The sequence below is a fragment of the Colobus angolensis genome, unplaced genomic scaffold (assembly GCF_000951035.1).
Source record: "Colobus angolensis palliatus isolate OR3802 unplaced genomic scaffold, Cang.pa_1.0 Scaffold82, whole genome shotgun sequence".
Lineage (NCBI taxonomy): Eukaryota > Metazoa > Chordata > Mammalia > Primates > Cercopithecidae > Colobus > Colobus angolensis.
In genome coordinates this window covers 8,435,772-8,449,285 of record NW_012122043.1, presented here as the reverse complement: position 1 = coordinate 8,449,285, position 13,514 = coordinate 8,435,772, and the positions used below count along the sequence as shown (strand labels likewise).

General features: G+C 43.8%; 1 protein-coding gene across 2 annotated transcripts in view; it reads left to right on the top strand.

The window, feature by feature from the left end:
- Positions 1–3,219: 3,219 nt before the first annotated feature.
- The window catches only part of LOC105502936 (UDP-glucuronosyltransferase 1-1), a 71,518-nt gene continuing 61,223 nt past the window's right edge, over positions 3,220–13,514 (top strand). Inside the window, exon 1 of one of the 2 annotated variants that reach the window (XM_011929634.1) lies at positions 3,220–4,086. In XM_011929634.1, the coding sequence (XP_011785024.1) occupies positions 3,220–4,086 (867 nt within the window). Of the gene's footprint in view, positions 4,087–9,038; positions 9,911–13,514 lie in introns of those variants that run through there. The other variant, XM_011929635.1, reaches the window with a different exon arrangement.

Genomic DNA, 13,514 nt, shown 5'->3' with positions numbered 1-13,514 from the left:
GTTTCTACTGTGTCTGTGCCCCATCCCTGTGGGTCTGTTTTCTACTCCCCACCCCACTCCTCCTTGTCACTGAAAAGTCATCGAATTCTGGAATCTCAGGGTTGATGGTGACTGTGAAGCAGAGTGCCGTGCACTGGTATCCATCTCTGGGAGAGAAATACCATGCACCATGCACCTGGGTTGGGTTGCCAATTCCGGGGCAGGACTCTAAACACCTCGGCAGTCTCTACTAAGATTCCTAGACCTGGCACTTCCCAGCTCTGGTCGGAGGCATTTTACGATCCTAGCTGCCAGACAGAGTATGAGTCTGGTGAGATGGAACGCTTGTGCAAGTCAGGCAAAGAAACTTTAATCTTCACAGATAGGCAGTAAGAATCAACAGGAACCTAGGATCCGTGTCAGCCAGCCCCCAAGGTAGAAGAAGCTGCCCAGGTGGACAAAGTCCAATCTGCATGTGCTCCACTTTGCATGGCAGCTGAGGGACCCCCAAAATACTCTGCGTTAGGTTTTGTACCCCGGAGGTCACTGCAGTTTATCAGCACCCAGACATCCATCCTGGGTGCCTGTCCTCCGTTGTATTCCCTTTCCATCCTTTCTCTGACTTTTGTGATGATTATTTCTTTTGTGTTTTTTTCCATCAACATTTATTTTAAGTTCCAGAGCACACATGCAGGATGTGCAGGTTTGTTACATAGCTAAACATGTGCCATGGTGGTTTGCTACACAGATCAGCCTATCACCTAGGTATTAACGTGGTACTGATGAGGATCTTTTCGTGTGCTTATTGATCATATGCCTGTCTTCTTTTACAAGGTGTCCTTTCAAATCTTCTGCACAGTTTTATTGGGTTGTTTGTCTTCTTATATTTGAGTAGTGAGTTCTTTACATATTCTGGATACAAGTGCTGTGTCAGATAGTTGTGTTTGTGTTTACTTTTGGTGTGTGGCGTCCTTTGTTTCATTTTTAAAAACAGTATCTTTCAAGGAGCAAAAGTTGTAAATTTTGATTAAGTCAATTTTAGCAAATGTTTTGTGGTTTGTACCCCTTGTGTCCTATCTAAGAATTCTTTGTCTACCAAAAGGTGTGAGGATTTGTTTCTATGTTTTTTTAAAAAAATGAGACAGTTTCAGTTTGTAGGTTTGGGTGGAAAGGGGTCTTTAGACCTCTTAGTCCTTGTTTAGGTCTTTGTTTATGTCTCTGAGATTGTCAGAGGTTAATACAATCGTTCAGGTCAGGCTTTCGGATGCCTTTTTCTATGTCTGAATTTTTCTGGGGTGACCTCACTGACGCCCATGGCTTCAACCACCACATAAGCTGATGGCTCCAAGTCTATCTGTGCAGCCCTGACCCCTCTTCATCTCCAGACCCTGGAAGCTGATGCCTTGGGCAGCTCCTCCTGTTTCCCAGGCACCAGGAATGTGAGCTTCTCCCTCCCCACAGTGCTGCTCTCCCCAGAGCTCCCATGTCTCTGAAGGCACCATCATCTTCCAAGATACATGGGCCTCCTCAGGGTCTAGGAGTCCTAGACGTGGGACTAGAAATTAGATGACATTGCTGTCTAAATAAAACACCACTACAAGGAGATAGAACAGGGGAGCCCCTTGAATGCGACAAGAGCACCCCCCCAGGCATGTTCCACCCTCATCCCGGGCTCATCAGGAGGGACACAGTTTTAAGTGGGTTGGAGGAATAGTTCAGAGGCTGAGATGTTACACCCACAACTGAGAATCCCTTTCTAGTGCTCTGTGTCCTCACAAATCCCCAGAAATCCTCCTCCCCTGGAGAGTTCCCAAAGCCCTTGCAGACCTGCCTTGTCTGTGCTGTCCTGCCTGTGCCCCCTGGTGGACACCTCCATTCACTGCCTGTCCCGTGGGTTCTGTCCAAAGGTGGAATCTGTTATCAATGTGGATCTCTGAAGGGGGTAACTTCCTCCCATGAGGAAGCCTCAGCCTCACCAGCAATGGCAGACACAGCCAGGTATGTAGACATAGAGGAAGTGAGATAGAAAGTGTGGCCAGCCCAGAGAGCCTGCCCATATCATCCTAGGGCGACCAGGACAAGGAGGCCTCAGCAATCTTGCCAAGCAGATGTAGGAGTGACTTTCTCGAGCCTCATGGGCTTGAGACCGTTGTGAGTGCTCAGGATATCTCCCTTAGAAAGGCACACATTTAATTCTCCATCTTGAAATGTGAACTAGGACCCCCACAAATTATGCAGCCCCCACAAATTATTCTGTTCTGAAGGAACCATTCTTATCAGAAATTAGTGCTGGATTGACTTGGAGAAAAGCCTGACCATAACCTTCAGGATGAAATAAAGGCCTGAATGAATGGACGCTTTAGCAGACTTGCGGAAGATTGGAGCCTTCGGCATTCAGAAGAGGAGTTCAGACTGTGCAAGATCTGAGGCCAGGATCCAGGTTCCCAGGTTCAGGGAGCTCCCTGAACCCACTGTGGGTCCTTGCTAAAGTTGTCTTGCCCATGTGTGCTTTAGACAGTAGCACCTTTATTTCATGGGATAGATGGAGAATTCCCAACAAAGCCTTTGCAAGAATCTGATCATCACATCTTGAGCTCAGCCTCCCTGTAGCTTTTTTTTTTATGTTGACAGCCACTTCATAGAGAGTCCTCTGTGATCCTTAAGAGAAATATCCTTGTGCAAAAAAAAAAGGCCAAAACCACATAGTGAGCCTCCCTGCTCCCTGTTTAAAGAAAGCTGGCTTAGCAATGTTGTCTGTTTTTTGGATGTACTGTGTTACCCATACGTGGGAAGAAAGAGTTTTAAGAGTTAGCAAATAGGGTCACATCCAGCAGAGAACATGTGGTTGGGGACGAGGGCAATGGTGACTCCTCAGACCTCATCTGCAGCCTGATAAACGTGGTTAACAGAGAAGTAGGAGGCAGTGACATGAAATGGGTGTTCACAGCCTTGTGTTGGGAATTGAATGAGAAACAAGAGCTTGAACTTGGATGTTCCCCAGAGTGAGCACAAGGTCAGATGAGTTTTTCAAGATAGGAGTGATCGGTCTTTCTCAGGGTGGGGCCCGTGATGAAAGGCAATGATAGATTAAATAGTAATAAGTAAGTAGAGGAGGGCACTCTGTCTTCAGTTACATGAGGATTTGCTAGGTGGCTCATGACAAGGTAATTAAGACGAAGGAAACAAATGTAGCAGGCACAGCGTGGGGTGGACAGTCAGCTGTTGATAGCTTCTGCTGAGATGGCCACAGGACTCCAGGTTCCCCTGCCGCAGCTGGCCACAGGACTGCTGCTCCTCCTCAGTGTCCAGCCCTGGGCTGAGAGTGGGAAGGTGCTGGTGGTGCCCGCTGATGGCAGCCACTGGCTCAGCATGCGGGAGGCCGTGCGGGAGCTCCATGCCAGAGGCCACCAGGCGGTGGTCCTCACCCCTGAGGTGAATATGCACATCAAAGAAGAGAACTTTTTCACCCTGACAACCTATGCCATTTCATGGACCCAGGACAAATATGACCACCTTTTGCTGGGCCACATTCAGTCATTCTTCGAAACAGAACATCTTCTGTTGAGATTTTCTAGAAGAATGGCAATTATGAACAATATGTCTTTGATCATACATAGGTCTTGTGTGGAGCTACTGCATAATGAGGCCCTGATCAGGCACCTGAATGCTACTTCCTTTGATGTAGTTTTAACAGACCCCTTTCACCTCTGCGGGGTGGTGCTGGCTAAGTACCTGTCCATTCCTGCTGTGTTTTTTTTGAGGAACATTCCATGTGACTTAGCCTTTAAGGGCACACAGTGTCCAAACCCTTCCTCCTATATTCCTAAGTTAGTAACAACCAATTCAGACCACATGACATTCCTGCAAAGGGTCAAGAACATGCTCTACCCTCTGGCCCTGTCCTACATTTGCCATGCTCTTTCTGCTCCTTATGCAAGCCTTGCCTCTGAGCTTTTTGAGAGAGAGGTGTCAGTGGTGGATCTTCTCAGCCATGCATCTGTGTGGCTGTTCCGAGGGGACTTTGTGATGGACTACCCCAGGCCGATCATGCCCAACATGGTCTTCATTGGAGGCATCAACTATGCCAACAGGAAGCCACTATCTCAGGTCTGTATCTGTGCCTTCATCCAATCAATGTTCCAAGCAGAACACTTTTAAAAAAATGCATTTACTTACAATTGCTTCTATATCTACTTATCTTTCCAAAGATTTCATTTCTGCTTCTCATTGTTGTAATAGTCTTCAGTGAGATAAAGTTTTAAAGGATCAATGGTAGTGCAGTTCAGGCAGTTCAATGGCCACGGAGAGGAAGGAGAGGCAGGGACGAGGATCTGTCAAAGAATGGTCAAGGAGTGGTGTAACTCACAGAGACTGCTCATTTGTAAAGGCACCAGCTTCATGGTTGTGAATGTGCCTCATCTGGACAGGAGCAGGGGCACTACATTGAGAACTAATCCATCCAAATCATGCTGCAAGATTTTCAGTAGAAAGGATGAAGGAATAGCAATGTAGAATTGTTGACGTGATAATTTTTAGTGGCCCCGTCTTGCAAAAGACAGAGAGGTGACCACAGGAGACCTAAGCACTCAGAGGAAGTAGAAGTTTCAAAGAGGTTGACTCAGTTCAGTGGAATTGGGCCAATGTAGGTGCAATGGATGTCTGTGATCAGAGAATGAAACACAGATTTCAGTTTCCAGAGAGGGAATTTTGGATTATAATAGGAAAATGTTTCTTGTGAAGACGCTACTTAAAAAAAATTCTTAATAGGTTAACTTCATGGTCTAATACAGAATTGTCTAATAGAAATATCATGTAAACCACATACGTAATTTAAACTTTTCTAGCGGGCATGTTAGACACCAGAGAAAACCACTGAAATTAATTTGAATCTGCATTTTATTTAACCAGTTGTATCCCAAATATCCTTTCAACATGTATTTAATATAAAATTAATACTTAAATATTGAATATAGTTTTTTTTGTTGTTAAGTCTTCAAACTCTAGCATATATTTGACACTTACAGCATATCTCCATCTGGAATAGCCACATTTCAAGTGCTCAATAGTGATATGTAGTTAGTGACCACCATATGGTCAATGTTTATAAATGTTCCGTGGACAAAACTAAAATTCTGTCTTTTCAATTATTCTATCTTTTTTTTTTTTCTTTTGAGATGGAGCCTCACTCTGTCACCCAGTCTGGAGTGCAGTGGTGGGATCTCAGCTCATTGCAAATTTCAGCTCCCAGGTTCAACCGATTCTTCTGCCTCAGCCTCCCAAGTAGCTGGAACTACAGGTGCATGGCACCACGTCCAGCTAATTTTTTTTTTTGTATTGTATTTTTTATGGAGATGGAGTTTCATCATGTTGGCCAGGCTGATCTCGAATGCCTGATCTCAAGTGATTCACTCGTCTTGGCCTCCCAATGTGCTGGGATTACAGGCATCAGCCACCACACCTAGGCAGTTTTTCTATCTTTTAAAAGACCCTCTACTGAATCTGCCCAATTCCGTGAAGGCGTCTTTAAAAAAATCCCCATATATAACAAATTCTGCTCAAGTTACAGTTCGGTTCTTAAATAGTTTTGCTTTACATAGTGATTCCATTGGTGCATGTAGCTTTGAGACTTACATTTTCTTCACACAGTTTGCTGTTATCATTAAATAATAATCCTTAAAATACATTTTATCTGATATCAGCATTGCTACTCCTATGTTATTTTTGAATCCCCCATCTCTTTTAATTTGAAAATAATTTGTGTGCAAGTGGGTGGCTCACACCTGTGATTTCCACCTTTTGGGAGACTGAGGAGGATTGCTTGAGCCCAGGAGTCTGAGAGCAGCCTGGGCAACATGCTGAGACTCCATCTCTACAAAAAAATTAAAAAATTATCCAGTTGTGTTGGCGCACGCTTGTGGTCCCAGCTACTCGGAAGGCTGAGGCAGGAGGATCACTTGATCCCAGGAGGTGGACGCTGCAGGAGGTGGAGGTGTGCCATGTTCACTCCACCTCACTCCAGCCTGGGTGACAGAGCGAGGCCCCATCTCAAAAAAATAAAAATTTATTTGGAATGTGAAAATCTTGTTTTAAAGTTTAGAAAACGTGTTTAAAATTCCAATGTGAAAAGCTGGGTGCAGTGGCATGTGCCTGTGGTCCCAGCTACTTGGGAGGCTCAGGTGGGAGGATCATTGAGCTCAGGAGTTTTAGCTCGTGTGGTTTGTTGATTGACTGATTGATTGAAAACACAAGAAAACCCAAAATGACTTTAATCTGATAATTTCTTTTGATGTCAGCATTCTGATTCTGTCCATAATTGTATTCTTTCCATTGAGTGTAAGCTCAATCCTTTAACAGAAATTTCCTTTTTCCTTCTTAGTTTTGGAATTCCATGGCACTTTTCCATTTCCATGGAGACACAGTGCAGCATCTTCAAGTCTCCAATTCTTACATCTGTCTCTTTCACTTGTAAGAGCCCTTGTGATTACATTTTCCCACCCAGACATCCAGGATAATCTCCCCATGTCAAAACCCTTAATTAAATCACATCTGTAAAGTTTCTTCCACCTGTAATGGAATACATTCCCAGGTTTGAGCAACTACAGTGTAGATACTTTTGCAGGGCTTTGATTCTGCTTACCACAGACACTAAGTTTAAAGTGAAACCCACATCTTATTCAAAGCTTGGAGGTTTTCCTCTATTTGGCCATTTAAATTTAATTTTTGTTCCTGTCTTCCATAGTCTTCTATTCTCCAGGCTTCAGAGCTATCAGCTTACCATTCAATTATCTCCTTTTCTCCTTATCTTCCTTTTTTTTATTTTTTAAAAAACAGTTACTTTCAAAGAGCAAAAATTTTAGAATTTGATGAGGTTTATTCTAGTGAAGTTTTTATCGTTTGTACTTTTTGTACCCTAAGGATGCTTTGTCTACCTCAAGATATAGTTTTTACATTCTCTTAAAAACATTAAAGGATTCCAGTTTGTATGTTTAGCTCTGTGAGATTGGCAGAGGGGAACTGGATCACTCAGGTCAGGTTTACGGGATGCCTTTTTCTGTCTCTGGACTTTGCTGGGGTGACCTCACTGACACCCATGGCTTCAACCACCACATATGCTGATGGCTCCAAGTCTATCTGTGCAGCCCAGACCCCTCTTCATCTCCAGACCCTGGAAGCTGATGCCTTGGGCAGCTCCTCCTATTTTCCAGGCACCAAGAATGTGAGCTTCTCCCTCCCCACAGTCCTCCTCTCCTCAGGGTCCCCATGTCTCTGAAGGCACCACCATCTTCCAAGATACGTGGGCCTCCTCAGGGTCTAGGAATGCCAGACATGTAATTAGAAATGAGATGGCATCACTGTCTAAATAAAACACCACTACATGGAGATAGAACAGGGGAGCCCCTTGAATGTGGCAAGAGCACCCTCCCAGGCATATTCCACCCTCGTCCTGGGCTCATCAGGAGGGTGCTTAGGAGGCACACAGTTTTAAGGGGGTTGGAGGAATAGCTCAGAGGCTGAGATGTTGCACCCACAGCTGAGAGTCCCTTTGTAGCTCTCTGTGTCCTCACAAATCCCCAGATGTCGTCCTCCCCTGGGGAGTCATCAAGCCCTTACAGACCTGCCCTCTCTGTGCCATCCTGCATATGCCACCCTTGAGCTAGGTGTCCCTCTGATGGACGCATCTTTTCACTGCCTGTCCGATGGGTTCTGTCCAAAGGTGGAATCTGTTATCAATGTGGACTTCTAATGGGAGTAACTTCCTGCCTAAGGGAAGCCTCAGCCTCACCAGCAATGGCAGACAGCCAGGCATGTAGACACAGAGGAAGTGAGATAGAAAGTGTGCCCAGCCCAGAGAGCCTGCCCACATCATCCTGGGGTGACCAGGACAAGGAAGCATCAGCAATCTTGCGAGCACATGCAGGAGTGACTTTCTGCAGCAGGATGAGCCTCATGGGCATGAGACCCTTGTGAGTGCTCAGGGTCTCTCCCTTAGAAAGGCACACATTTAATTCTTCACCTTGAAATTTGACCTAGGGCCCCCAAAAATTGTGCAGCCCATTCTGTTCTGGAGGAACCATTCTTATCAGAAGTTGGTGCTGGATTTACTTGGAGAAAAGCGTGATCATAACCTTCAGGATGAAATAAAGGCCTGGGTGAATGGACACTTTAGTCTCTAAGCAGACTTGCAGAAGACTAGAGCCTTCAGCATTCAGAAGAGCAATTCAGACTCTGCAGGATTAGAGGCCAGGCTCCAGCTCCCCCTGGTCCCTTGGTGAGCAGGGAGCTCCCTGAACCCACCATGGGTCCTTGCTAGGGTTGTCTTTCCCATGTGTGCTTTAGACAGCAACACCTCTTATTCCATGATGTGGATGGAGAATTCTCAACAAAGCCTTCCCAAGAATCCTTTCATCACATCTTGAGCTCAACCTTCCTGCAGCTTTTTAAAATATTGCCAGCCACTTCATAGAGAGTCCTCTTTCATCCTTGTAAGAAACATCCTTGTGTGAAAAAAGACCAAGACCAGATAGCCAGCCTTCCCAGTCCCTGCTAGAGAAAGCTGGCTTAGCAATGTTGTACCTTTTTTAGATGTGCTGTGTTACTCATATATGAGAAGAAAGAGTTTTAAGAGTTAGCAAATAGGGTCACATCCAGCAGAGAACATGTGGTTGGGGACTAGGGCAGTGGTGACTCATCAGACCTCAGCTGCAGCCTGATAAACGTGGTTAACAGAGAAGTAGGAGGCAGTGACATGAAATGGGTGTTCACACCCTTGTGTTGGGAATTGAATGAGAAACAAGAGCTTGAACTTGGATGTTCCATAGAGTGAGCACAAGGTCAGGTGAGTTTTTCAAGATAGGAGTGATTGGTCTTTGCCAGGGTGGGGCCCATAATGAAAGGCAATGATAGATTAACGAACAGGTAATGAGTAACTGGAGGAGGGCACTCTGTCTTCCAGTTACATGATGATTTGCTAGGTGGCTCAGTGACAAGGTAATTAAGGTGAAGGAAACAAATGTAGCAGGCACAGCGTGAGGTGGACAGTCAACGGTTGATAGCTTCTGCTGAGATGGCCACAGGACTCCAGGTTCCCCTGCCACAGCTGGCCACAGGACTGCTGCTTCTCCTCAGTGTCCAGCCCTGGGCTGAGAGTGGGAAGGTGCTGGTGGTGCCCACTGATGGCAGCCACTGGCTCAGCATGCGGGAGGCCGTGCGGGAGCTCCATGCCAGAGGCCACCAGGCGGTGGTCCTCACCCCGGAGGTGAATATGCACATCAAAGAAGAGAACTTTTTCACCCTGACAGCCTATGCCATTCCATGGACCCAGGATGAATTTGATCGTCTTGTGCTGGGCCACACTCAATGGTTCTTTGAAACAGAACATCTTCTGAAGAGATATTCAAGAAGTATGGCAATTATGAACAATATGTCTGTGGTCTTTCATAGGTCTTGTGTGGAGCTACTACATAATGAGGCCCTGATCAGGCACCTGAATGCTACTTCCTTTGATGTGGTGTTAACAGACCCGGTTAACCTCTGTGGGGTGGTGCTAGCTAAGTACCTGTCGATTCCTACTGTGTTTTTTTTGAGGAGCATTCCATGTGACTTAGACTTTGAGGGCACACAGTGTCCAAATCCTTACTCCTATATTCCTAAGTTACTAACAACCAATTCAGACCACATGACATTCCTGCAAAGAGTCAAGAATATGCTCTACCCTCTGGCCCTGTCCTACATGTGCCATGCTGTTTCTGCCCCTTATGCAAGCCTTGCCTCTGAGCTTTTTGAGAGAGAGGTGTCAGTGGTGGATCTTGTCAGCCATGCATCCGTGTGGCTGTTCCGATCGGATTTTGTGATGGACTACCCCAGGCCGATTATGCCCAACATGGTCTTCATTGGAGGCATCAACTGTGCCAACAGGAAACAACTATCTCGGGTCTGTATTGGTGTCTTCATCCAATCAATGTTCCAAGCAAAACACTTTTTAAAAATGTATTTACTTACAAGTGCTTCCATATCTACTTATCTTTCTAAAGATTTTATTTTTGGTTCTTTGTTGTAACAGTCTTCAGTGAGATAAACTGTTGAGGGGACTAGTGTATTTCAGGTTTTCAGTGGTCACTGAGAGGAAGAAGAGGTACGGATGAGGGTCAATCAAAGGATGGGCAAGGACTGCTGTGACTCACGGACACTGTTTGTAAAGGCACCGTCCTCATGGTTGTGCATGTCCTTCAGTTGGGGAGGAGCAGGGACACTGCATTCGGAACTGATCTATCCTGGGGTTTTTGGCTTGCCTGATTTTCAGTGGAAAGATGATGCAACAGTAAGTTATAATTGTTGACATGATAATTTTTCGTGGTCCCATCTTGCCAAAGATAGAGAGGTGACCACAGGAGACCTAAGCACTCACAGGAAGTAGAAGTGTCAAAGAGGTTGACTCAGTTCAGTGGAAGTGGGACGGTGAAGGTGGGATGAATGTCTGTGATCAGAGAATGAAACATGGAGTTCAGTTTCCAGAGAGGGATCTGTGCTGACAGAAGTTTTTCTGACCAGGAGTTGGGGGTCTGGTGTATGATGTGGGGACATTGTAGAGTTGGGAAGGTACAGTGATGGTTGCATGTCAAAAGGGTCTTCTTCTCCTTGTAATGCTGGAATTATCAAGAGAGGGTGGAAGGGACTAGGGAGGAGATAAGACTGTGAACCTATAAGCCCAGTGAAGCTGGGACCAGTGATGAATGGACATCTGTCCAAGAAGGAAAGGGTTTCTCTGGAGGGGCTGAGCACATCACCAAACCCATCCTATCCCACTCCAAGTTTCTATAGTGAGATCTATTGTTTTTCCAAAAATGTCAGAGGCAGCTTTCATTAACCCAGAGTATTTGGGTTTCATTGAGATAGTACTTTGGGATCTGAGAAACCAAATTCACACACCAATGAGTTTGGTTTCTTAATCCATTGAGAGAGCCATCCTTTTTTTTTCTTTTTCTTGAGACTGAGTCTCGCCCTATAGCCCAGGCTGGAGGGCAGTGGCCCCATTTCAGCTCACTGCAGCCTCTGCCTCCCGGGTTCAAGCGATTCTCCTGCCTCAGCCTCCTGAGTAGCTGGGACTACAGGCACATGCCACCACTCCTGGCTATTTTTTTTTTTTTTTTAACTAGAGACAAGGTTTCGCCATGTTAGCCAGGCTGGTCTTGAACTCCTGACCTCATGTGATCTGCCTGCCTCAGCCTCCCAAAGTGCTTGGATTACAGGTACGAGCCACTGTACCCAGCGAGGGAACCATCTTTCTTGTGAGAGAACTGAGCCCTTTTTTGTCATATTCACTGAATTTATATGAACTTCCATGAGTTTAGGTCCTTTGTATTCTTATTTCTGTACTTCTTTTTATTAGTGTAGATATTATTGCAAAGGACACTAAACTTTATTTTTGTTTTTGATCAAACCACAAGACATTTGTTCTACTCCTTTTCTTTTCCCCTTGTGCAATGTAGTTACTGAGCCGTAAAAACTATATATGTTCTTTAGATTTGTAAAAATGTGGAAAATTAGGAAGACATTTGAATAGTGACTGTGGCTCTTTTCTTCTGGTTTTTCACTATGAGTATGTTCTTTAGACTGAACTGCACTGGCTCAAATCTTCCCTCTCACTTTTCTAGCTATGTGACCTAAGACAGGTACCCTAACCATTGTGGTTTTAATGTTGTTATAGAGAGTGCCCAATAAATATTATCTGTTATCATTATTATTATTTTAGTTTTATTGCATTTACTTTAAGCTGAATTTATTCCAGAGCCATAGGCATTTTTTTTTCTTCAGTTTCTTCTGGGATATCTTTTTCTCCTGTGCAACCTCATCCTCAGGTTTAGGAACAATTTGTTTCTTATCAGTAAAGATCATCTTGATGTGGCACTGGGGGATCATGTAAGGGTTAATCCGATAATGAGCTCTGCAAGACCCATGGCTCATTTGGATGTTTTGTTTACTTGGATATGCTTAATGATGAGAGAATCTGCACCTAAACCCTGACATTCAGCATTATTCTTTGCATTCTGAAGCATGTGCATCTAAAATCCAGCACCCTATTTGGGCCACCGACCCTGTGTCCAGCCCCACTGTTCGGCCCTGGGCACGTTGCCAGCCCCTCCATTGCAACATCGAAATGTACATACTGCTTCCGTAAAGTGACAACTTTCAGACACTTGGTGGCTCTTTGTATATGCATATATTTGATGGCCTGGGTAGTTTCACGAATGTCCTTTAAGTGAACAGGAAAACTAAAACCTCTTGATTTGCGTGATTTTGTGGTGTTTCTGGGTCAAGTGAATAAAGAAGAATTTTCACAGATCACCTTAGGCCTCTTAGAGGAAGAACTGTCATCATCATTACTAGAGTTTAAAAGACTCCTGCAGAACAAGGTGTTTCACCTGGAGATCTTTGCCACGTTCATGCCAATTTACTGAGTGCATGAAAGATCATTTATACCAAAATCTTTAGCATGTGTTATCTGTGATAGGCATGCCATTATCATTTTTATTACATTAATTTCCTTTGTTATTTTGTCACCCTTACTTACTTGGTTTGGTTGACCCTTAGATTTGAAATTTTTCTGCAAATATCCAAGACCACAGTCGAAATCTTATGTTTTTTCTCCCTCTCTTTCTCCTTGATTTAAAGTTTATGATAGGTTGAATTATTTAACTGGTCTTCTCAAAGAAATAACTGTGGAATTTGTATATTCTTTTTACTGTTTCATTTTCTGTTTCATTAATTGCAGGTTATTTTTGCCTTAATGATTTCATCCTAGTTTCTTTTGGTTAATTTGTAGCTGCTTTTGTAACTGCGTTAGAGGAATGTTACGTTTCTTTACATTTGATTTTCCTTAATGAAATATTGAAGGCTCTGAGTAAAACGTTTTCTATGTCCCTCAGGTTTTGGTAAAAATTGCTGTTCTTTTCACTGCTTTTAGATAATTTAAATATCAGTTCTAAAATTTCTCCTTTGATGGAATGACTGTCTGTAAGTCTGTTTCCTAATTCTGATATCGTTAATAATTTTGTAGTCATCTCCCTCTTATTTTCTGTAGTTATTTTGGATTATAATAAGAATGTTTCTTGTGAAGACGCTACTTAAAGAAATTCTTAATAGGGTACCTTGACGATCTAATACAGAATTGTACAATAGAAAAATAATGTAAGCCACATACATAATTTAAACTTTTCTGGTGGGCATGTTAGAAACCAGCAAAAAAGAAACCACTGAAATTAATTTGAATAATGCATTTTAATTAACCAGATGTATCCCAAATATTATCCTTTCAACATATATTCACTATGAGATTATGACTTAACTATTTGACGTAGTTTTTTTCTTGTTAAGTCTTCAGAATCTAGCGTATGTCTGACACAGCATATCTCCATTTGGAATAGCCACATTTCAAGTGCTTCGTAGTCCTGTGCAGTTAGTGACAACAATATGGTCAATGTTTATAAATGTTCCATGGACACAACTAAAATTCTGTCTTTTCGATTTTTTTTTTTTTT